General features: G+C 42.2%; 7 protein-coding genes across 7 annotated transcripts; 4 read left to right on the forward strand and 3 right to left on the reverse strand.

The window, feature by feature from the left end:
* Positions 1-298: 298 nt before the first annotated feature.
* On the reverse strand, positions 299-1,318 carry EAF02_001281 (uncharacterized protein; the record flags this gene model as incomplete). Its single annotated transcript, XM_038897329.1, has 1 exon — positions 299-1,318. The coding sequence occupies one exon, from the start codon at positions 1,316-1,318 to the stop codon at positions 299-301; it is 1,020 nt and encodes a 339-aa protein (XP_038762304.1).
* Positions 1,319-2,381: 1,063 nt separating this feature from the next.
* On the reverse strand, positions 2,382-3,797 carry EAF02_001282 (uncharacterized protein; the record flags this gene model as incomplete). Its single annotated transcript, XM_038897330.1, has 3 exons — positions 2,382-2,586; positions 2,688-3,099; positions 3,179-3,797. The coding sequence occupies 3 exons, from the start codon at positions 3,795-3,797 to the stop codon at positions 2,382-2,384; spliced, it is 1,236 nt and encodes a 411-aa protein (XP_038762305.1).
* Positions 3,798-5,267: 1,470 nt separating this feature from the next.
* EAF02_001283 (uncharacterized protein) lies at positions 5,268-7,161 on the reverse strand (the record flags this gene model as incomplete). The annotated part of the gene is made up of 7 exons (XM_038897331.1): positions 5,268-5,848; positions 5,906-6,003; positions 6,059-6,169; positions 6,237-6,329; positions 6,389-6,762; positions 6,817-7,057; positions 7,118-7,161. The coding sequence occupies 7 exons, from the start codon at positions 7,159-7,161 to the stop codon at positions 5,268-5,270; spliced, it is 1,542 nt and encodes a 513-aa protein (XP_038762306.1).
* Positions 7,162-9,002: 1,841 nt separating this feature from the next.
* Positions 9,003-11,180, forward strand: EAF02_001284 (uncharacterized protein; the record flags this gene model as incomplete). Its single annotated transcript, XM_038897332.1, has 1 exon — positions 9,003-11,180. One exon carries the CDS (start codon positions 9,003-9,005, stop codon positions 11,178-11,180), a length of 2,178 nt encoding a protein of 725 aa, XP_038762307.1.
* A 1,756-nt stretch (positions 11,181-12,936) lies between these two features.
* Positions 12,937-13,434, forward strand: EAF02_001285 (uncharacterized protein; the record flags this gene model as incomplete). Its single annotated transcript, XM_038897333.1, has 1 exon — positions 12,937-13,434. One exon carries the CDS (start codon positions 12,937-12,939, stop codon positions 13,432-13,434), a length of 498 nt encoding a protein of 165 aa, XP_038762308.1.
* An 864-nt stretch (positions 13,435-14,298) lies between these two features.
* On the forward strand, positions 14,299-14,829 carry EAF02_001286 (uncharacterized protein; the record flags this gene model as incomplete). Its single annotated transcript, XM_038897334.1, has 1 exon — positions 14,299-14,829. One exon carries the CDS (start codon positions 14,299-14,301, stop codon positions 14,827-14,829), a length of 531 nt encoding a protein of 176 aa, XP_038762309.1.
* A 717-nt stretch (positions 14,830-15,546) lies between these two features.
* Positions 15,547-16,014, forward strand: EAF02_001287 (uncharacterized protein; the record flags this gene model as incomplete). Its single annotated transcript, XM_038897335.1, has 1 exon — positions 15,547-16,014. One exon carries the CDS (start codon positions 15,547-15,549, stop codon positions 16,012-16,014), a length of 468 nt encoding a protein of 155 aa, XP_038762310.1.
* Between the last annotated feature and the right edge of the window lie 3,807 nt (positions 16,015-19,821).

Here is a 19,821-nt window from a genome sequence, read left to right on the forward strand (position 1 = left end):
TTACATCTCTTTCATCGTTCAATTCCATTAAAGCGTAGAGTTCTCCTTTGTTTACCATCTAATTGTTGCATTGAAGTACACATATTTTTCATTTTTCAACGGTAGCAACCAATTGTTAAATTAACTATCTTTTTTCATTCATTGATACGCTTTGATATAATAACAATCGCTACCTAGCTGTGGCTACACCGTTTCTCTAGGATGTCAACACATTATCTCGTGATGTTTTGAGCCGTCTTTCCAGCCCTTTTCAACGCATCTGTCGGATGACTGTTCATCATGCCATCTTTCTCGGTCTCTATTCTCCAGTGATCGCTGCCTGCTGGTGTTTCCTGACCAAGTCAACCTTAACATTTCCGTATCTCAGCATTTCATATTTCGCCAAATGCTCTATGACCAAGGCCATATCTTTTGACAATGTCTTATGGGTGGTGGTGGGATCATCCTTAGTAACTATTTGTTCTTCCTCCTCAATCTGAGACATAATGCTCTGAGTTTCCGAAAACGATTTGCTTTGTGGTGGAATATCTCCCACAACTATCGTCAGCTCCTCTATTCCAGCAAGCAATGGCTTCTCCTGCACATGTTCTATTTCGACACAATCATTCTTCTCATACCAGCCCTCAAAGAGTTGTTTGCTCAACAAATAATGCCCAATACAAAATATGTCGATGGCGACTTTCCTCACTCTTTCAAGGCTAACCATACTGGACCTCATATTCTGCAAAGCTCTCATGGTTCCATAGTCCGTCTTAAAGTATATTTTGTCTTGATCTCTCAAGAACTTAATTCCTCTTCTGAAATTGGCACCCAACCTTTCCTCAACAACTTTCCTGTCCACGTATATTGGATCCTCCATCCCATCGTCTCCTATGTACTCTTCGATGAAGTTAAGATCCTTCGGGTGCTTGTCGTGAAGACAGTAATCCCAGACGCTTTCCACGACGTCTCTGCTTTCACGGGATACCATTTCGATCGTGCATTGACTTCGCGGATTAACTTCGGTCCATCTCAGAACAGAGGATCCTGTTGGCTCAGGGAAGATCGTTTTTTCGCAGTCTAAGTTCCAGTGCAGACTTTCTACGATTTCGGCACGAACTTCGATTACGCGAGGGGTTTGAGTTTCGAGGAAAGCGTGACGCCAGATTATGCTGCGAATATGGTCAGGAAGATGGGAAAATTTGAGGAAAGTGTTTTGACTTTCAGGCAGAAGAGATCGTTCTGGAGTTCGTGTGGCATGTAAAGATGAAAAGGGTGGGATGAGTGAGAGAATAGAATGTTCATCTGACTCGGACAAGGTTTGGGTTAAGGATGCCATCTTTGTTGTATGGATAAACGTAATGGATTATGATGGGATTTTAATGATTTGTTGTTTAAGTGAATGTAATAAAACAACAAGACAGGTTGTCTTGCAAAGAAAAGAAACAATAAATTTGACTTGTGTAGTTCCTGCCCTGACACACTCTAGAAAAGAAAGCGGCACACACAATTATTCAAATCGTATGTATAGATAGATACTCGAAACCACCTTTTCGACATATAATTTGATTGACAATAATGGCTTGAATGTGATGAATAAAGCAAATTTCGACCTTTGACTCTTTATTTTCAAGGTAAGTAAACGAAGGAAAGTAGAGAATGATCGAACAAGCCATGAACAACTGAAGGGAAGCAAAGATGTAAACTTCATTCATCACAATTTAAGTCTCTAGGGCTGTTGGATGACAGGGAGGTAAATGCCAGCACTGTAGTGGGATTCTGCTGGTCAAATTAGGCTATGCCACACGCTACAGGGTATTGAATCACCCTCTAACCCTCCAACCCCTCTACCCCCTCCAAAATCCAACAAGTTGAGCGTTTAACCTTCAAAGTTTTGATTACACCTTGTAATCCCAAGTTAGGATTATACCAAGATCAGAGATGCCACATAGATTCTTACCGAGGTCAAACACCATCGAAATGCTGAGCCTCCAAAAGCGGATGTTCTAGGCGGTCCGATGATTTTGCCGGGCGGCTGCCCATCTGGATAGGATGCAAACCCCGGATCAGAACCACTTCACCAACAACATCCCAGATCAAACATTGAATGATTGTGGTACAAAATATGAAAAAATTGTTTCAAAAATCCTGTTATTGCGTAAGTAAAATAAGATAACCTTATCCGCTCGTAAAACCTTCATGTACAACATATATTCCTGCTAATCATTTGCCGCGATTCCTTCGGTCCTAATTCAAGGCATATCCGCCCACCAGGCTTTGTGTGTTCCCATGCTGATAACCAAATTTCCCGAGACTCAAGTATTGCAAACCTTTTTCATAACCAATTGATAATGCCGAAAACTTAGGTTCCAGTAAGGATAAATTTAGACATCCGCAGACTATCAGGTAGGTGTAGCTTTTATCAGTTCATCCACTATTTTATAGCACTCCTCTGGACTCTCGAACACTCTCCAGACATCCTTTGATACACCGTCAAACGCTTTCTCAAATCGTTCGGGCTCGTTTTTCTGGACAATACCGATGGAGGCTATGTCCGTTACTTTGCGTATGAGTACTAATTTGACCCAGCCTGGGTTTTTGCGACATCTTAGTGGTTCGTTAGCAAGGTGAAAGACCAATTTGCGAGGAAACTAAATTTCATGATTGGACGAGAAGGGACATCGAAAGTTAGTCAAACGAGAACTCACATCTCCCCATAAGCCTCTGGGTCACTCTGCGTGCTATCGCCCACAAAAATCATCTTCCTCTTCGGCAACCATTTATGAATCTTTTCCATCTCATTGATCTTGTACTCTTGTGTGCCCTCTGTCAATGTCTCTAACAATCCAGATAAACTCAAGAAGTTGGCATCCCTCAGTATCATAGTTCCTTGAGGATAATATGCCCGACGGAATTCGCTGAGAAATGAGTAGAGAGTGTAGGGCGAGGCAGATAGATAGAACCAAGGAGCTACAGATGCGTGTTTAGGTGTAATGATGGACTGTATGTGTTTGTATAGTTCTGGCATTCCTTCCACGGGCATCGGTTCAGATAAGAAGGTAGAGCGTAAAATGTCAATTGGAGAACTTGTTTGGGTTATTTTTATTGAGTCGTCAATATCTGTACAAAGTTATTAGAGGCCCTTTGGGATCCCCTCATCGTCCAGGATATTGAGTTGATCTGGAATTCTCAAACTCACCAGAAATGACTGCCCATCCTTCAGGTTCGGCATAGACTGTTTTCATTTGCAATATTCCTTCAACTTCTAGAGGCACTTTTGCATTCCATTTCACGATTTCGCCGTCTTTGCCATCCCGCAATGTCCGGATATCACTGCTAATACCATTTCGACCACACGGTCCAAGTTTTAAATTTGCGACCCCTTGATGACCTGAAGACGCAATATTGACAACCCTTCCAGCTCGTACATCCATCAAGAATGGTCTCAATCTTTCTTCCACAATTTCATCTTCCCCTCTATCCCCGTCACCCCCAATTCTTCCCACGATATCCCCAATGATTTCTGGTACATGTCTTGCACTTTCCGTCTCCCATACTGCAGCTACAAATTCTGCTTCCCATTTCCCGGTTACGTGGTTTCTATATGCCGTATTATCCAATAACCAAACTGTATCGTCCTTGGTTACTGCTTTGGGAAATGGATTACGTGGCCCAAGATACGAGAGAAGGTTGTCGATGAGTGAGTTCGTGGATGCGCGAGGGAGATTTGGAAGGCTTGATTCGGTTTCGGGGAAGTGGTTGCTGTTGCGAGCTTGGACTTGGAGGGACGTTGTGCTTCGACGGGAGATCGTCATCATGGCGTTAGTGGGTTTAGCTCTAGTTTGATTCTCTTTGTCGTTATCAATGTGATGCTACGCGCTTGGTTGTTGCTATCGCTTGAATTTTTAATGAGCAAAATATCATCGAAATGACAGATAGCAGAAACGTTCGAATCCACAAGGAAAATGCGAGTGAATATGAGAAAAATAGATCAAAAAATAAAGGAACCCATGAAAGCAGTATAGGGCTGGTATTTAACCCACAGCTCTGCCTTATTGTGCCCCGTCATTCTTATTTACGCCTTGAGGCTGATGATCACCCGCTTCCTACTTGACGAAATTGTCTTTAGTTTCTGGGGCATAACGTTAAAATTAGCGCTGCGCCCAGCACCCTGAATCTGTGCAGCCATGAAACTATGAGGGAGGCTGATGTAATATGAGGTGTGATGAGGTCAGGGGACATTGATGAAATGTCAGGCACGCGATGAATTGATTCGACCATTTGGTGATACGGATATATCTTGGCTGATGGTGGCGTTCGGTATGACTGTACCAGTTCTTAGGTGACAGTGGTAGCAGGTAGGGCTATGAGTAAGGGGATTTCTTGTACTCTGGGCACTTCGTATTTCACCGAATGTGTGGTTGATGATGGTTGATGATCGACGTTATTCACAATAGTTTGTGTTCAGCTTATTACTCTAAGCCCGGAAGTGGTGGGGCATTTTTGCGCAATGGTGCTGGTGATGAAGGGGTTGCCTATAATTACCGAATTTATCAATGTCTAACGACAATATAAATCCATCTGCACACTTTCTTCGAGACAGCATTTTATTTCAAGATGGGAATGTGATTGTTATATTAACCTTGAGATCGAAGCAAAAATTTAGTTACATTTGTTATTGCTACTGGAGTTTTGCGGCGCAACCATCATCTAGAGGTGACCTGATGTCGTTCATACTGAAGCACGGAATCATAGTCTTGCGGAGTACATTTACCTAATATCAGTTACTGCTATACTGAGCACATGATATTGCATATCAAAATTCAAAGAATGAATCGCAATATTTACGTCATCGCTACAAACATTGGCAGCTGTCCACGATGAAATGCAACCACTCACATTTTAATAAGTGATAATCCCGTGGTTTCGTGAATTTTTGTTGCACGTCTGGCACCAATCCTTGCAGCGTTTTGATCAGCTGGGCAGCTTGGACAATCAACCCCGGGGTCACTTCCAAGCTCAACGCACACTTGCCATATAATAATTAGTAAAAGGTAAAGATGTTACAAAATTCATGTAGGTAAAATTTAATGTTTAAATCTTATTGATCGACTACCCAAAATAAATCACATTCCAAACGAAAGACATATTAATATGTTGAATTAAGACTTGACGACAAATTGCTCATATTTCCTTCAATTTACCAAAAGACGCCATGCCGTGTAAACACATTATCTAGAAATGCAAATCGCTCAGAATTACACCATGGAAACCCCATCCGGATTCATTCATGGAGCCATAAGTGCAGGCGGATAATCAGAAGGATCCGTCAAATATCCCTCGAGTGCTTGAATTCCCGGCGAAAAGAAATATTCACCGCCCCTTTGAACCACCCATCTATCTAGTTGAACACGTGCTTCTGTAGGATCTTTACCATCTGGAAGACCGATGGAGCGAGGTGGATGGTGATCGAGTCGCTGGCCTACAATAGCATCGATTCCTGGACCATGCTCACCAACGAATTTGTCCTTGCGGTCTGGGAAGTGGTGATTGCTTGCCCAGCGAGTAGTCAAGAAATTGAAACCATTTCGAATGTCGCTTTGGTAACACACAAAAAGAAGCCCACGTTCTTTCTCATCATCGGATTTCTGTGCAGCTTTCTCTTCGGGTGTGACTTCGCCTCCATAAGAAATGCCCCGGCGTATGATGACGGCGTGGTCGTGATCCAAGTCTCCACGAGGTCGCATTTTCCGGATGTGCGCTGCAAAAGGACATTTGGCGTGTTCTTGAACGGGATGGAAGTCAAAATTGTTCGATTTGAAAAGTTTTTCATCTTTGGCATCGTGAGGACTCTCATCCACAGGTGTTCCTAATGAACGAGTCAGCATTGAGTTACATTTTGGTATGTTAAGACTCAAAAACATACCATTTTTCCATCGACCCATCAGGTATGCAGCAAGCTTCTCCTTGGGATCTTCAGAGTTTGCGGCATCCGGTGCATTGTGTTTGTTATCTTCTAACCATCTGATGATGTATGAGATTAGTTCACGAGAATATAAAACGAAGCACAGTAACCCACTTATCAAATTCAGGGACAAGCTGTTGGAGATCCCGAAAAACGAGGAAGCTCCCATCTTCCGCCCAATCTGGCTGCTTCATATCATCACCCTCGTGCCTTGCAAAAATCAATCTAAGAAATGAAACAATCTTGAGTCAGTTGAGATGATCGAGATCAATTGATAACAAGAGAATCTTACCCTGATTTTACGGACTTGGGCTCTTTATCCTTGGGTGTCACCTCATCTAAGCCTTCTATCAAGGGCTGACTGATTCCATCCTCGAAGCCGAAACTAATGATTAGATACGTTAGAACTTCCAAGCGTCTGTTGTAGGTGTACAGAATACTCACTGCTCTTTGCCTTTTTCTGGGCGGGTTCGTCCTTGCCTGGTAAAGCTGAACTCGAGTGCTGGGTCTTGACTAATCAAGTATGTATCGCCATCACCGCTTCCATGTTCCTTGAGGAAATGCTCTTTGATCCTGTTTACCTGGGAAGTCAAAGTATCCTCCTCACTGGCTGTGACTAGAAAAACTCCATCAATCAAGCGATTTGGAGATGGCTTGTACTGCTGTCGAATCTCTTGAGGATCATCCCAGCCCTCGTTTACAAGGTCATCGTACATGCCTTTTCCAAACAAGCCACCTCTGAGTTGGTTCTTTTTAAAGATCTTGGACAATTCTCTATCCTTCTTCACAGCACCCTCATTAAAAGTGAATTTCCCAAGCTAGAGATTCGTTAGACACCATTTCACGTTCTTGAGGGCATGCTTGAGACTCACAGCGGCTAAACCTGTTGAGGCAAAAGCAATATTAACACCGGGTAGTGGCTGAATCTTGGCTGGTCGACCTGACTGTTGTGCTTGAAACTTTGCTGCAAGAATTTTGTTCTTCATATCACATGCATCCTTGGCGCTAGTAATTCCGCCATCTTTGACGAAAGTTCTAAGCCGCTTTTTGAAGTCATCTGCTTTCTTGATCTTAAAGAACATGAATGTTTGAAATCTTTTTGGCAAGCCGGGCCTAAACGAAAATGGAGGTGGTAAGTAAATATCTTGAAAGCATGTGGATACAAAAGCTTACCAGATATCACCCTGGATATTAGACTTCCTAGCTATCCAACTCATGGTTGATAGTAGCAAAAAAGCTCAAGTTGGAGCGTCTGGATTAAAAATGCTTCAAATATTACAGATGTAAAGGAAGTATGGCATGCTGCGATGGATGAAGCTCTTGTTCGAGGATATCAACAGAGTTAAATAGAAAATTAGAGCACAAGATGTACTATTCTTAGATCCGCATTCGCTTGGGATATAACCATTGGGATATAACCACTGCCCATGAGCTCAGTAATGGATGATTGTGGTGTGTGGATCACTTTGGAAGAGCTGCTTGATGATCTTGTAGCAATTTTCTTCAACAGAATTTTATGATTGGCATAGATCGATTCATCCAACGTTACATCAAATAGACAACTACGAAAGGATACGCGTGAGATCACTATAAACCGGACTACTCATGAAGATCCAATCTCGAACCAAGCTATTCATCCTTTTTTGAAGCTGAAATATGGATATATGTGATGGGCGAGGTATAATGTGATAGTTCTCCCGGGACGATAGTCGATCTTTGGAGTGCATATTCTTGTAATTCCATAAATCTTCACCAAACATCATCGGATTACTCGATACGGACAAAGAAGTTCCGTCGGTATCGAGCATCACATCATCAAATGTCTGTGCGTTGGTGACAATGACAAGCGCGCCATCCCCACGAAAAATATGATTCTTGTGTCCTTACGTGATACTGCGGCTGAAAGATCAGCAATTTCAATTTCCAATCTTGAAGTGGGGTAGCGATAATGGCCAAAAGAATGTCAACCCGTATTGATACAGCGTATCTGTCTTTGATCCCCTCAACCCGTGTGAAGTCTGCTGAATAAACTCAATTGACTCAGCTGAAACCTAGCCCCTTCTGAGAAATGGGTCTCTCGTTCAAACGAAGGTAAGATAATTGAGAGTGTATCATTGGATGATTTGTGAATGTAAATAGTTTTTCTCCTCAATCTGTGCTTCTGTTCCTAATTCCCCCTATTAAGTCAGGTGAATTTGTACGGCATCATAATATCGTGAGGTGTGAACAATGGCTCTAAGATTGAATCGAATGCATTGCAAATATGAAATTGGTAAATACTCGATTGCTAAAGAATTACTACAGCGTGAGAAATTAGCACGCATCTTTCGAGTGCTCTTTGATAAAACTTCAGACGATGAATACCGGTAGTTACGGAACGGTCAACGCGAAGCTCCACCACACTAACTTCATTCATCTGAAAAGACGGCATACGATACAGCTGAGTTGTGGGGAACAGGCTAGTCGGAATCCAAATTTACCTTGCCGGACCCACAGATCTTCGACGTGATCTGTTCATCCTTAAAAGATTCCTTGCTATGGTCATCATAAAGCCGTTAAATTACAGAGAATCTGCCAATGAATATTTCGGCATAACTCATCTCTGAAGCAGAAGAAGAAAATCAACTAAGCCTGGTAATCTGCAAGCTGAAATTATCCTGGTATGAACCGATCAACTTCCCGAATAAGTCGGAGCGTTGTGTTGACCAACAGAGGTTGAATTGACTGTACATCTTGTCAACACAGGTCAGTAAAAGCTATTAAACTTTGTATTCGCATGCGAGGGACCCACTTCGATGACATGTTGATTGCATCATAACACTGGAAGTTTGAAGCTCAGTTAGACCATTGACCTCCTCTTCACCCACGTAGCGAAGATCACTCGGAACATTAATCGTGAGCCTTGAGAGTCCAAATCCTAAACGAGAAGTCACAATGGAAGCTAAGCAAATCACTATCTGACTACTTATATACACATTCTCTACCTCATGTATGCTCAACAACTACGAACTGTTCGCAGTATTATACCCCTTTTCTTGACATTATTTCAGTACCGAAAATGAAGCTACAGTGGAGTGAACTGCTCCTTGGAGCTTCCTTGGGCGGAGTTCATGCTGTCAGTAACTTCATGACAGAGGCGATAAATTCAGAGCGTATCTCTGGCTATGGACCAGTCGACGAGCCCTCATGGGAACCGACATTCACGGATGAATCACGTCCCTATCAAGGGATCCGAATTTCTCGCGAAGGGTGGAAGTTGGAATGCAGCAGTTCTGATACAAAATATCCGTGTCAAAATGCGATTGATGGAAGTAACAAAACTTCCTGGCGTAGTGACTTGAGCTCCAACGGACACAGCATCATAATAGACTTGGAGAAGGACTACTCTGTCAGTGGGCTTGTCGTCCTTCCTCCTATTGATACTGGAGATGACGGCCTCATTACTCAACATGAAATATACGTCAGTAACGACAAGGAAAACTGGGAAGAGCCCATTGCGTATGGAATGTGGCCAAACACAAACAGGCAGCGACTATCCGCATTCGAGCCTACATCCGCTCGGTACGTGAAGCTCAATGTAAGCGCCGAGGCAGATATCTCATCCTGGATAGGTATTTCCGAGCTCAATATCTATGCGACACAATACCTCCTTCCTCGAGATCCCAAACTAGGTCTCTGGGGTCCGACCCTTGATTTTCCAGTCGTTCCAGTTGCCGGGGCTCAAGAGGCGTCTGGCAATATTGTTTTGTGGTCATCATGGGCTTCGGATACGTTTCATTCTACACCTGGTGGTCAGACGGCAATGACTCGTTGGAGCCCGTCAACAAATGTAGTCTCAAAGCGAATCGTTACCAATACTGCGCATGATATGTTCTGCCCCGGAATTTCAATCGATGGTACCGGCATGATGGTTGTCACTGGCGGCAATGATGCCTCGGAGACTAGTCTATATGATTCCTCCTCCGATCAATGGGTCAAGGCACCTCCAATGAGATTACGTCGTGGGTATCAAGCATCCACGACTCTCTCTGATGGACGTGTCTTTGTTATTGGTGGCTCTTGGGCTGGAGGCTCGAATATTGCAAAAAACGGAGAAGTTTACGACCCCATCGTCGGAAACTGGTCTATGCTTCCTAATGCCACTGTTAAAGAAATGTTGACTGATGATATGGAAGGTCCATGGAGAGCGGACAACCACGGCTGGCTCTTTGGATGGCAGAATGGAAGTGTTTTTCAAGCCGGTCCTAGCCGAGCTATGAATTGGTACTTTACAGACGGAAATGGCAGTGTTGAAGCAGCTGGGAATCGTTTAGATGATGAAGATTCAATGTCTGGTAATGCAGTAATGTTTGATGCAGTGGCAGGAAAGATTCTTACCATCGGGGGGTCTCCTGACTATGACAAATCTTGGGCCACCAGTAATGCTCATGTCATTACTCTGAATGGACCAGGAGAATATCCAGATGTTAAACCGGCTGGAACTAATGGTATGATGCATTCAGAGCGAGTTTTCCACACATCCGTCGTTCTGCCCGATGGAACAGTTTTCATTGCTGGTGGTCAGACATTTGGCGTTGCTTTCAATGAAGAAAACGTACAGTTTGTACCTGAGCTGTATGACCCGGTAACCAACACTTTTACCGAACTATCGGGAAATAATGTCGTTCGTGTTTACCACACACTATCAATTTTGTTACCTGATGGAAGGGTTTTGAATGCAGGTGGTGGCCTGTGCGGTAACTGCTCTGCCAATCACTATGACGGCCAGATATTTACACCGCCTTATCTCTTGACAGACGATGGGAAACTGCGCTCTCGTCCAAAGATCACCACACGAGTCCCAGATCAAATGAACATAGGCGATACGCTGGAATTGACCACAAGTGTTGCAATCCGTTCGGCCTCCTTGATTCGCATCGGTAGTGCAACTCACACAGTCAACACTGACCAGCGCCGCGTACCACTGCCTTTGGAAAAGGCTTCTTTCCACGGAAACCAATATTTGGCAAAAGCTCCAGCCGATCCTGGTATTCTCATTCCCGGGTTCTGGATGTTGTTCGTCATAGATGAGCATGGAACGCCTAGTATTGCGCAGACTATCTTTATTACCACAGAGAAAACAACCAGTTCAAGAAAAGAAACGCAGAGCCAATGGGGATTTCTTGAATCCTACTGGCGAGGTTGGAAACCAGCACTGATCGCCCAATTTTCTCGTCCTGGTCGAGAATTGGTCTAAAATGCCATTGGGAATTTGAATGGTTATATCAAATTGAAAAATGAAAGCTGTAACAATATAATACAATGGTTAGCATGAATAAAATTGTTACTTTACCGGTGTATATAGTCAATTTATTAATCGAGAGTTCTGAAGACAAAATGTAACCGTTCACGTAGAGAGTGAATTAAAGATGTAACAAAGTCTTTTCAAGGGCGTGTGTCGACATTTTTTGATTCAAATTTGGCTTGAGAGGAAGGGTTTGGTATAGACTTGTGATATTGTACCATGCAAGTAAACAAACAAATCTATATTTGCACTACTGGAATTGAAGAAGTCTATTCACTTCAACGATCGATGTGGTTGGTTCCAATTTATCACCGGTGTGGTGAAAATGAAAAAATGAGGAAGGCGAATCTCCACAATTACCAACTGAATTACCGCGTCAAAGGCGCGTGCGGCTAATCTCACCGGGTAATGTTAGGCCTTGCAGGTGCAAATTACCTCTGGCTTTGAGCCCAGGATACCAAAACCAAACTTATGAACCAGCCAAATCGCAAAATTCATGGGTCAAGATGATCTTACCATAGATGAGAGCTGAGAGAGGGGAAAAAAGATTACAATCATGTAGGAGTTACTAGTGGTCAAGACACATCATTGAAACTATCAATGTTTGCCACCAATGACGATCGCAATATGTTTACTATTGGTGTAGCATATTCAACATTAGCAGATTTTCTATGGGAGATTTCCGTCGCTCGTTATATCAAAGGGGTTGTTCGATGGCGTCGGCTGGGTTCATTTTACGTGTAGGTTAGTTGAATTCTTCTTACCAAGCTTCTCGAGGACTGTTGCCGCCGGAGAACCCAGCGTTCGCCATTCAAGGATCCGTACATGGCTCAAAGGCTTGCTGTACCCACCAACCGCAGACTCAAAAATTACAATGGTTAAAGGAAAATGATTTAGCAATGGTGGGGAGGACGACTTCAAGTACAGGCATATCCGTCGTTGATATGATTGTTGTGAGAAGTCATTTTCAGGATTTACATGTCTGCTTCAAAGATGAAGTAGCTCGGAAGTAGTGACGTGTTGTTGTTGTATGGTTAGCAAGGGCATCAGATAAAAATTCTCCAAGTTTTGCTACGACACGCTTACCCCGAGTACTACGGTTCTTTAGCATTTTCCAGCGCAAGCTACTCAATTTGATGACATTCCCTCTCAAGCGGGGGATTGTATCATTTTCAGACAAAGCCTTCAAACATCTAGTGACCGGAGTATCTTCCTTTCAGTATTTTCTAATTCCTTTCCATCAATATTTATGCCTTTTTCCCACGTGCCATTCTCGTTGCGTCTATTCATCGTTCACAACAAATGTAGTTCACACTCAATTCTGAGTCAGGCCTAGCAGGCATGATGACTGGAAGCAAGGTTCTTCATCGTGTCATTATCTGCCTTTCATGCTCAAGATGCAATTATTTTATCTTTCAAATACAAAGATCAACAACTTCAAAAACACAAATCAGCTATCGACCAACACTAACATTCAACTCACATTTACAAACTTCCTATCCACTCAAGAAAGTCTCACCCAGAAACCATTTACTCGTCCTATCTCACTTACATCTCATCGCACTTCACAGAGTTATCTTCAACTTCATACATCACCTTAGCTTACAAAGCTCGCCTTAAGTGTTCCAAACAAGACCACGTGGGTACTTCTTCCTTCCTGAATTTTCGCCTCTGCTCACACTTGAGAATACCTATCAGTTCCATCGCTATGCAGCTGAACTATCACGCCACTCTTCGGGTTTTCGCAGCAGTCATTTTGGTTGTTCCAACCGCCTTGTCCCTTCCTGGCTTATCAGATAAACCTCAGCAGCTAACATCCAAGTTTAGTTGCGATCAACTCTCTGAAAATTCATGCCTCTACACCTTCTATGCCGATCATAAATCTGCTATCACTACAATGGCAGATAGCAATTGTACCGACTATGGTCAAGACCATGTTGTTTTCAACAGGACTAAAGTGATTTTCGGCTTGGATGGTGGACCAAAGCCTCTGAAAGATCGTGTCTGGGTGTTGTCAAATTTCACTCGGTTGAATGCACCCAAAGCAGTGATTAGCTTTACATCACCGATATCACCAGAACTTCAGTGGTTGGACAAAAGTTACAGTGTCTTAAAACTCTTGGACGCAAACTTCAAGCCTCCAACTGTTCCTTTGGGTATAGATCCGAGGACTCCAGATGTTTATGCGCTGGAGATCCCATGTTAAACAACAGAAGACTTGTTCATTTTTGGTGGTAAATACGTACCAAGTTGTATGAAGTTTAACCAGATTTGTATCCTCGTTCTCGTTTTCGCTTTAAAGAGTGGTAATGTAATTCGGGGGTAGAGAGTAGGGTGAATACAATTTGTATGTAAATAGAGGTCTGCCGTCGCCCTGCGGCACATTCGTAATAGGCAAAACGTGTTTTTTTACAAGACTTTCCTGTAAACTGCGTTGCATATTTCTGTGAATGCATTTCAAAAGTTCGTGAATATGGTCTCATTCAGTCTATCACCGGGGCCAAGACAGCCATAATAAATAGAATCGAGTAGCCAATGTTCTTTGTTACACGCACAAAATCGGCATGCGAACTGTAAAATGAAAATTCACATTACACATGGAAACCTTAGTCGATGTGTAACAATACGGAGCACTATAGTCATACAATATCTACAAGTAAACATTTAACTCACAGAAATCCTTCGGACCCCGTTAAGTACTCCGATCTTATGATACCACCAACATTCACCACTCAGCTTGATATAAACATTCTAAATGACAGTTATGCTGCAGAATTCTCCGTACTCTGGGTTGCCAATACTCAGTATTGTTTCGCAGACTATCAATGACTCATCTGCCTTTTATTAATGATTCATTGTCACTACTCCATACGTCAATAATTTTGATTGAGTACCTATGCTTTGATTCCTTCATTGATGGAAGTTCATACTATCTTTGTCTTTCCCGACGTAATTACCACAACTCAATTTTCTCAAAGTCACTTCGGCATTCAACAACACTTTCTTATGAGTATTTCTCATCAGATCTCAGACCTCTGTCATAGTCAAAATCTGCTGCAAACCCGTCAACATGCATCTACATCTTTTTGTTCTTCTGTGGTCATTATTGTTTCAAGGAGCCATCTCTATTCCTGTCATTGTCTCCTTGACGTCCAGAGCAAACAAGTGCTACGAAGACTCTTCAAAGGTTCTCAAACCCGATATGACCTGCGATCAGCTGCCTGAAAATACCTGTTTCTACACCGTCACCACCTTCTTAAAGCCCGAGTCAGCAACCACCTCGATCACGGATTGGAATTGTATTTCATATGGCGAGGATCATTTTGTCTTCAACAGGAAAAAAGCTTTGTTCGGTATGGACGCTGGTCCCATAGAAGTCAAGGGTCGTATTTGGGTTGTCTCAAATCTCACTCGTTTGAATGCACCAGAGTCGAATATCGGTATTAGTAGTTGGTACACTGGGACTTGTAGCTTCCCGCAACTGAAGTGGCAGGGAAAGAAATATCTAGTGTACTTGTCAGAGAGTGTTGAAGATGCCTTGTTGAGTCTCATACCTCTCGCAGTCAAAAGCCATGTTTATCGGATCCAAATACCATGCTGATACCAAGCATGCCTCGATATATTGGTATTAGCTGTTTTCACCTAGTCACCGAGGGGTTGCATTTAGGCATTATCTGGGCACTCATGTACAGTCTTTTACAGAAATTTATTCGTTGATATTTAATTCCTTCCAATGTAATCTGCAGCTTGCTTGTGCACGGTGATCTTTAATATATAAAAAAGGGTTTCAGCCGGCTTGAGTTCGTAATAGTTATCGAGAAAGTCTTGTGAGCTCCGACTATCAGATCTTAAATACCTCCACGTGTTTTTTCTCATATTCACTACATACCTTGTCATATCACAATTCAACGATGACTCTTTCTCGACAACACGCGATATTGAACGCTATGACTCCGTCAGCTGGAACAGTCATCCACATCGTTGTTCTCGAGCAGCTTATAACCTCTCTACTCCTGTTAATGTGCTACATGCAATCTGAACTACAATCACAACTAAAAATCAAACCGAGTCTACTGCATCTCGCAGTTTACCACACCCAACTGCAACTGCAGCCACAAGCTAAAACAAAGAACCACTTCGCCTCTCCATAGTCCATCGTCAATAGAACGTTAACGTCGAAGTCATAAATACAAGCTATCAGTATTGAAAAACGCCATTCGTAGGGCCAAGCCAAGGAATCTATCACATCATGTAAGTTTAAAGGCACTTTGATCTTATCGGAGGCTTCATGGCTAATGTTTTGTGTGAAAAGATCAACATGAAACACATCATCTTTTCCCAAGTCTTTCTAGGCATAATTTCCCTTATCCTTGGATCTCCCCTGTCTACACCATGGGTTCGCTCGCCATCAAAATGTGGCAATTCTGATCTCAACACCTGCACTGTCGAAGTTTACGTCCCCGTCAACAAACCCAACCAAAACAAATTTGATTTTATAGTCAAGCTTTTCGATTCAAATTGCGATACAATGTGCGGTGATAGGTTTGTCCATCGTAACACCAGGATCACATGGGTACCACCCTGTCTCAAAGGCGGAAACATGACAGTTCAAGTCCAGGGGGACGGAGAGCTGCAGCCAATTTATCATAACGGCTCTCCTATATATATCGGAATTGTGCCCGATGGAAACCCTACAATAGTAACACACCGCGATACATTCCAGTGTCCAAAAGCGAACGCTGCTCTTGCAGTAAGATCGGTTTCTGATTCTGGAGAAAATTTGTGAAGAGGCTGAACACCCCCCACCCCTCTACGACTCATTTTTTCAAGCGTGGAGACTTTCACATACTCCCGTAGTCGTAACCGGTCATACGGATGATTAGTGAACGGCAATTCGTAGCCAGCTAGAGATGACGGTTGAGAATGGATTTTGGCCTTCAAAGGAATGGGTTGACTATTTACCCGACAGTAATTGACATCACTGGATTTCAGATACTTAATGATACTTTGATTTTCACACGCTCCTATTCTTACTTACATGAGTGATATTGACGGAACGTTGTGAAAACTCATGAATTTAATCGACTGTATCAGAGTGTCCCAGTCATATCTTATTGCCTTGCTCTTTTTAATTCACTCCATGTTTGAGTCATCGATGACTGGTTTGTACCCTTCATTGTTGTCAATTATGTATATGAGTCTTCAAATATCTTCTGACTCGATAACAAAATCAATTATATGGATAATAATACCCACGAAAGCACTTGCTCCCTCTCACATCACTGCAACACAGCTTCAATTACAACCACAAAGAACACAAGAAACTCCAAACAAGTACCCTTTATTCGCAATAGATTTCAATCAACTTCTCTAACTTGATCCTCCTGAAAGAACTCCTTTAAACATCGCAAAGTACCCGAACAAACGGAACAACAAACGTACGCCGGTCAATTCAAATTCCAAGCGAGTTGAGGTCCTCCCATAGACAGGTCATCGATATTTCCTGTGTACTTCCAATTCTAGACCTTCAATTTTCTTCACTCATTGTTCAAAGTATGTATCAAAATGAAGCTTTCTTTGTTTGTGATAACTAATTGCAGATATCTCTAGCCGATATCCTCCTATTCCAAACCGGCGTCATCATCAATATGAACTTTCTTCCGCTCTTCGCAACCACGATTCTGGCCTCATGCGTTATTCTGGTTGTATCTGCAATTCCTCAGCATGCCTTCTTCCCTCGAAGCTTTTCTCATGAGTTTTGCCCCACCAACCCAGATGATGCTTCAAAGTGCAACATGCGCCTCACCGTAACGGTCTACGATACTAATAAAGGTATGGTGGATCTCAAAATCACGGGTCCTGAAGGTTGTCCTGATTGCGGCGTCTACACCAGTAGCAACGGTATTCCATGGGCAGCTATGGGTAACAAGCCTCGATGCTTTTACGACAAGGGAACTTGGGACCTTACCGTAAGTAGAGACGGTCAAGTCCCAGATGTTGTCACTTGGGGTGGTGTGAAATATACTGTCAACAAGGTTGATGGAGGAAATAAGAATAGCGGGGCAACTCGAATTACAACTTACAATATGCCGTTCAAGTGCACATTGTGATCGGAGAGAGATGGAAAGCTTAGAGACTGGATAATGCATTGAGACACAGATACCATGTCTCCCACTTTCTAAACAGATAATATTACGTTGATATTCAAACAATATCGAAGTTTCGTGTATGATTACCGTGAAAACAGCGTAGAAACCTTTGAAGAGGATGGATTTTAGATGATTAAGAAAGGGTAGTTGTCAAAATTCTGGGTTGCTTGAGATAAGTGGTTTCTGGGAGTAGATCTAAATGCACTAAGTGATCAGATCTTGAATAAAGAAATACCGACTGTGAAAATCTAACTCACACCATCCCAAAAGGAATGAACCTCGCTTTATAATACAGACATATAAGTAGAAAAGACAAGTAACCTTGGATACTGGATAGAAGTGCCCTTGGAAACTGTCAAAATCTCAACTTTGAGATTGGTCCCCAGTTTGATATAAAAAAAGAACGTCACTGTGCACAGCAATAATGTCTTTACTGGGACATTGTTGGAACAGTGCCACAACAACAAGCCCAGAATAGTTGAACAGCCAGAACTGTATTTAACTGACGGAAGAAACGAAGGATTTATCTTCTTTTTGATAGAATAATGATGTTGTTACTTAGGACAAAGGGTACGGTCACCATAGCTTGTCTTTCACAATTGTTCTTGCTTTGTTCGTAAATCATTTGTCTTTAAATACAGACTAAGAACATATACATTGACTTTAGTATATATAGTTTCTCCACATTCTTATGTCCAAAAAATTGTAAAGCACCATTCAAACAATCTACTTCGTCTAACACACAACACAACACTTCAACATAGAGATTTATCATTCATAGCAAAAATCATGAACACTATGGATCCCAACTGTTGTGTCGTTACAGAAACTCTTTCCAGTATCTGTGGACATGTGACAACGGTAATTAAACATCACCAAAGTTGTGAACTCATTGAGTTTGATCCGTATCGTGCAGGAGGATACGACCTTAAGTTTCTGTTAGATTGTCATCCTTGGACAAAAACTCGAATGGCTAGTGCTAGCATCACGGAATGCAAGTGCATTTCTTGTGACGCAATCGAGAAAGGAGCTTCATTTCAATCTTTTCGCCCACCTCCAAACACTTGGATTTCTGACGGTATTTACAGACAGATCTCCTTCGCACTTTCTTCAAATTTGATAGCAGATAGAAGAAAATTATGGGAATCCTATATTTCTGACCAAAATATCCTGTTTGAAAGACAGAAACGTTTTGACGATGACCTTGAAACTGTACAGCAAGATCTAATAGCCTATAATGAAATCTCTGTGGATGCAGGAGATGAAGTATTTTTTCATTTATATTCAAACATAGAAAAAGCAGAGATAATCAGGAACTTCTATGATCATCACCAAAATGAATATTTATTACAATTCAGAGGGCTTAAAAACATGTCGATGAGATTTCTTTTTGATCCTGTGAATCCAACACATCTCACTTTTGGTCTTCTCCGTCTTGTCAAACCCGAAGAAATCCCAGCCAGAGAGGTCTGCGGGATATGTAGAGAGGTTATGGATGGTGAGAACCATAAAGTTGTCATGCGACTGTTTTGCGATCGGCATCTATTTCATGAAAGCTGTATAATTCCATGGTTCGAGACGACTAATAACAACACGGTAACATGCCTCATGTGCCGAACTACTCGAGAGATGTACAAACTTCCGACTTTACCTCATCGGGAGTTTTTTTAGATTGTGTTCTCAAATTCCCCTTTCATTCACACTTTCTTGTCTGGTAATCTTCCATTTTAATCCGTTTCTTTTCTCGGTAAGTATGAATCTATGGATCTCAATTTCATTTCTTTTCAATATTTTATTTCGCTCTCTATGTGACCTATATAATCCCATTTTCCTCGTGCTCGTATCCCTCGTGTTCTTTCTGTGTCTGAGCGAGAATGATTCCTCTGTTTTAGACTTGGCCCTACAGTTTTCGGAGATAGAACTTTACAATTCTCTCGTCAAGTTTGTAATTGAGGTCAAGCATACCTCCTAAAGTCCTTCATCCACCAATTTAGTAGTGAGTTCGACCATCTCTATCGTCACCCCTCAGAAATCCAGCTTTTCAACCATTGTTGATAGGGCTGATTTCCTGGACTCATGCCAACCTCTGAGGACAATGACAGTGCCATGCTTCAAACTCTGTTGTAATATTGTTCCACTAACATTTTAAAAATTGTGATTAAGGATAGTATTGAAAATTTGCGGTCACATTGTTGAAGTAATTAGGTATTGTAGTGTTACTTTGAAGTCTCCGAGGATTTGTCGGTAACACTTACCTCCAATCTAGGGGTATCAATAGCTCTACGATTTCGCCCTGTCATGACGATGAAAATAACCCACCTGGTACAGAATCAGACTCATCAGATCTACTCCGCTTTGTTTTTAGCGAGTATTTTGAGTCTAATTACCTACCTAGGCCTGGCTACGTTGAGGATATACAATTCTCACTCATTGCAACAAATCTT

This window comes from Botrytis sinoallii (genome assembly GCF_014898435.1).
Source record: "Botrytis sinoallii strain Bc 23 chromosome Unknown BSIN_002, whole genome shotgun sequence".
Lineage (NCBI taxonomy): Eukaryota > Fungi > Ascomycota > Leotiomycetes > Helotiales > Sclerotiniaceae > Botrytis > Botrytis sinoallii.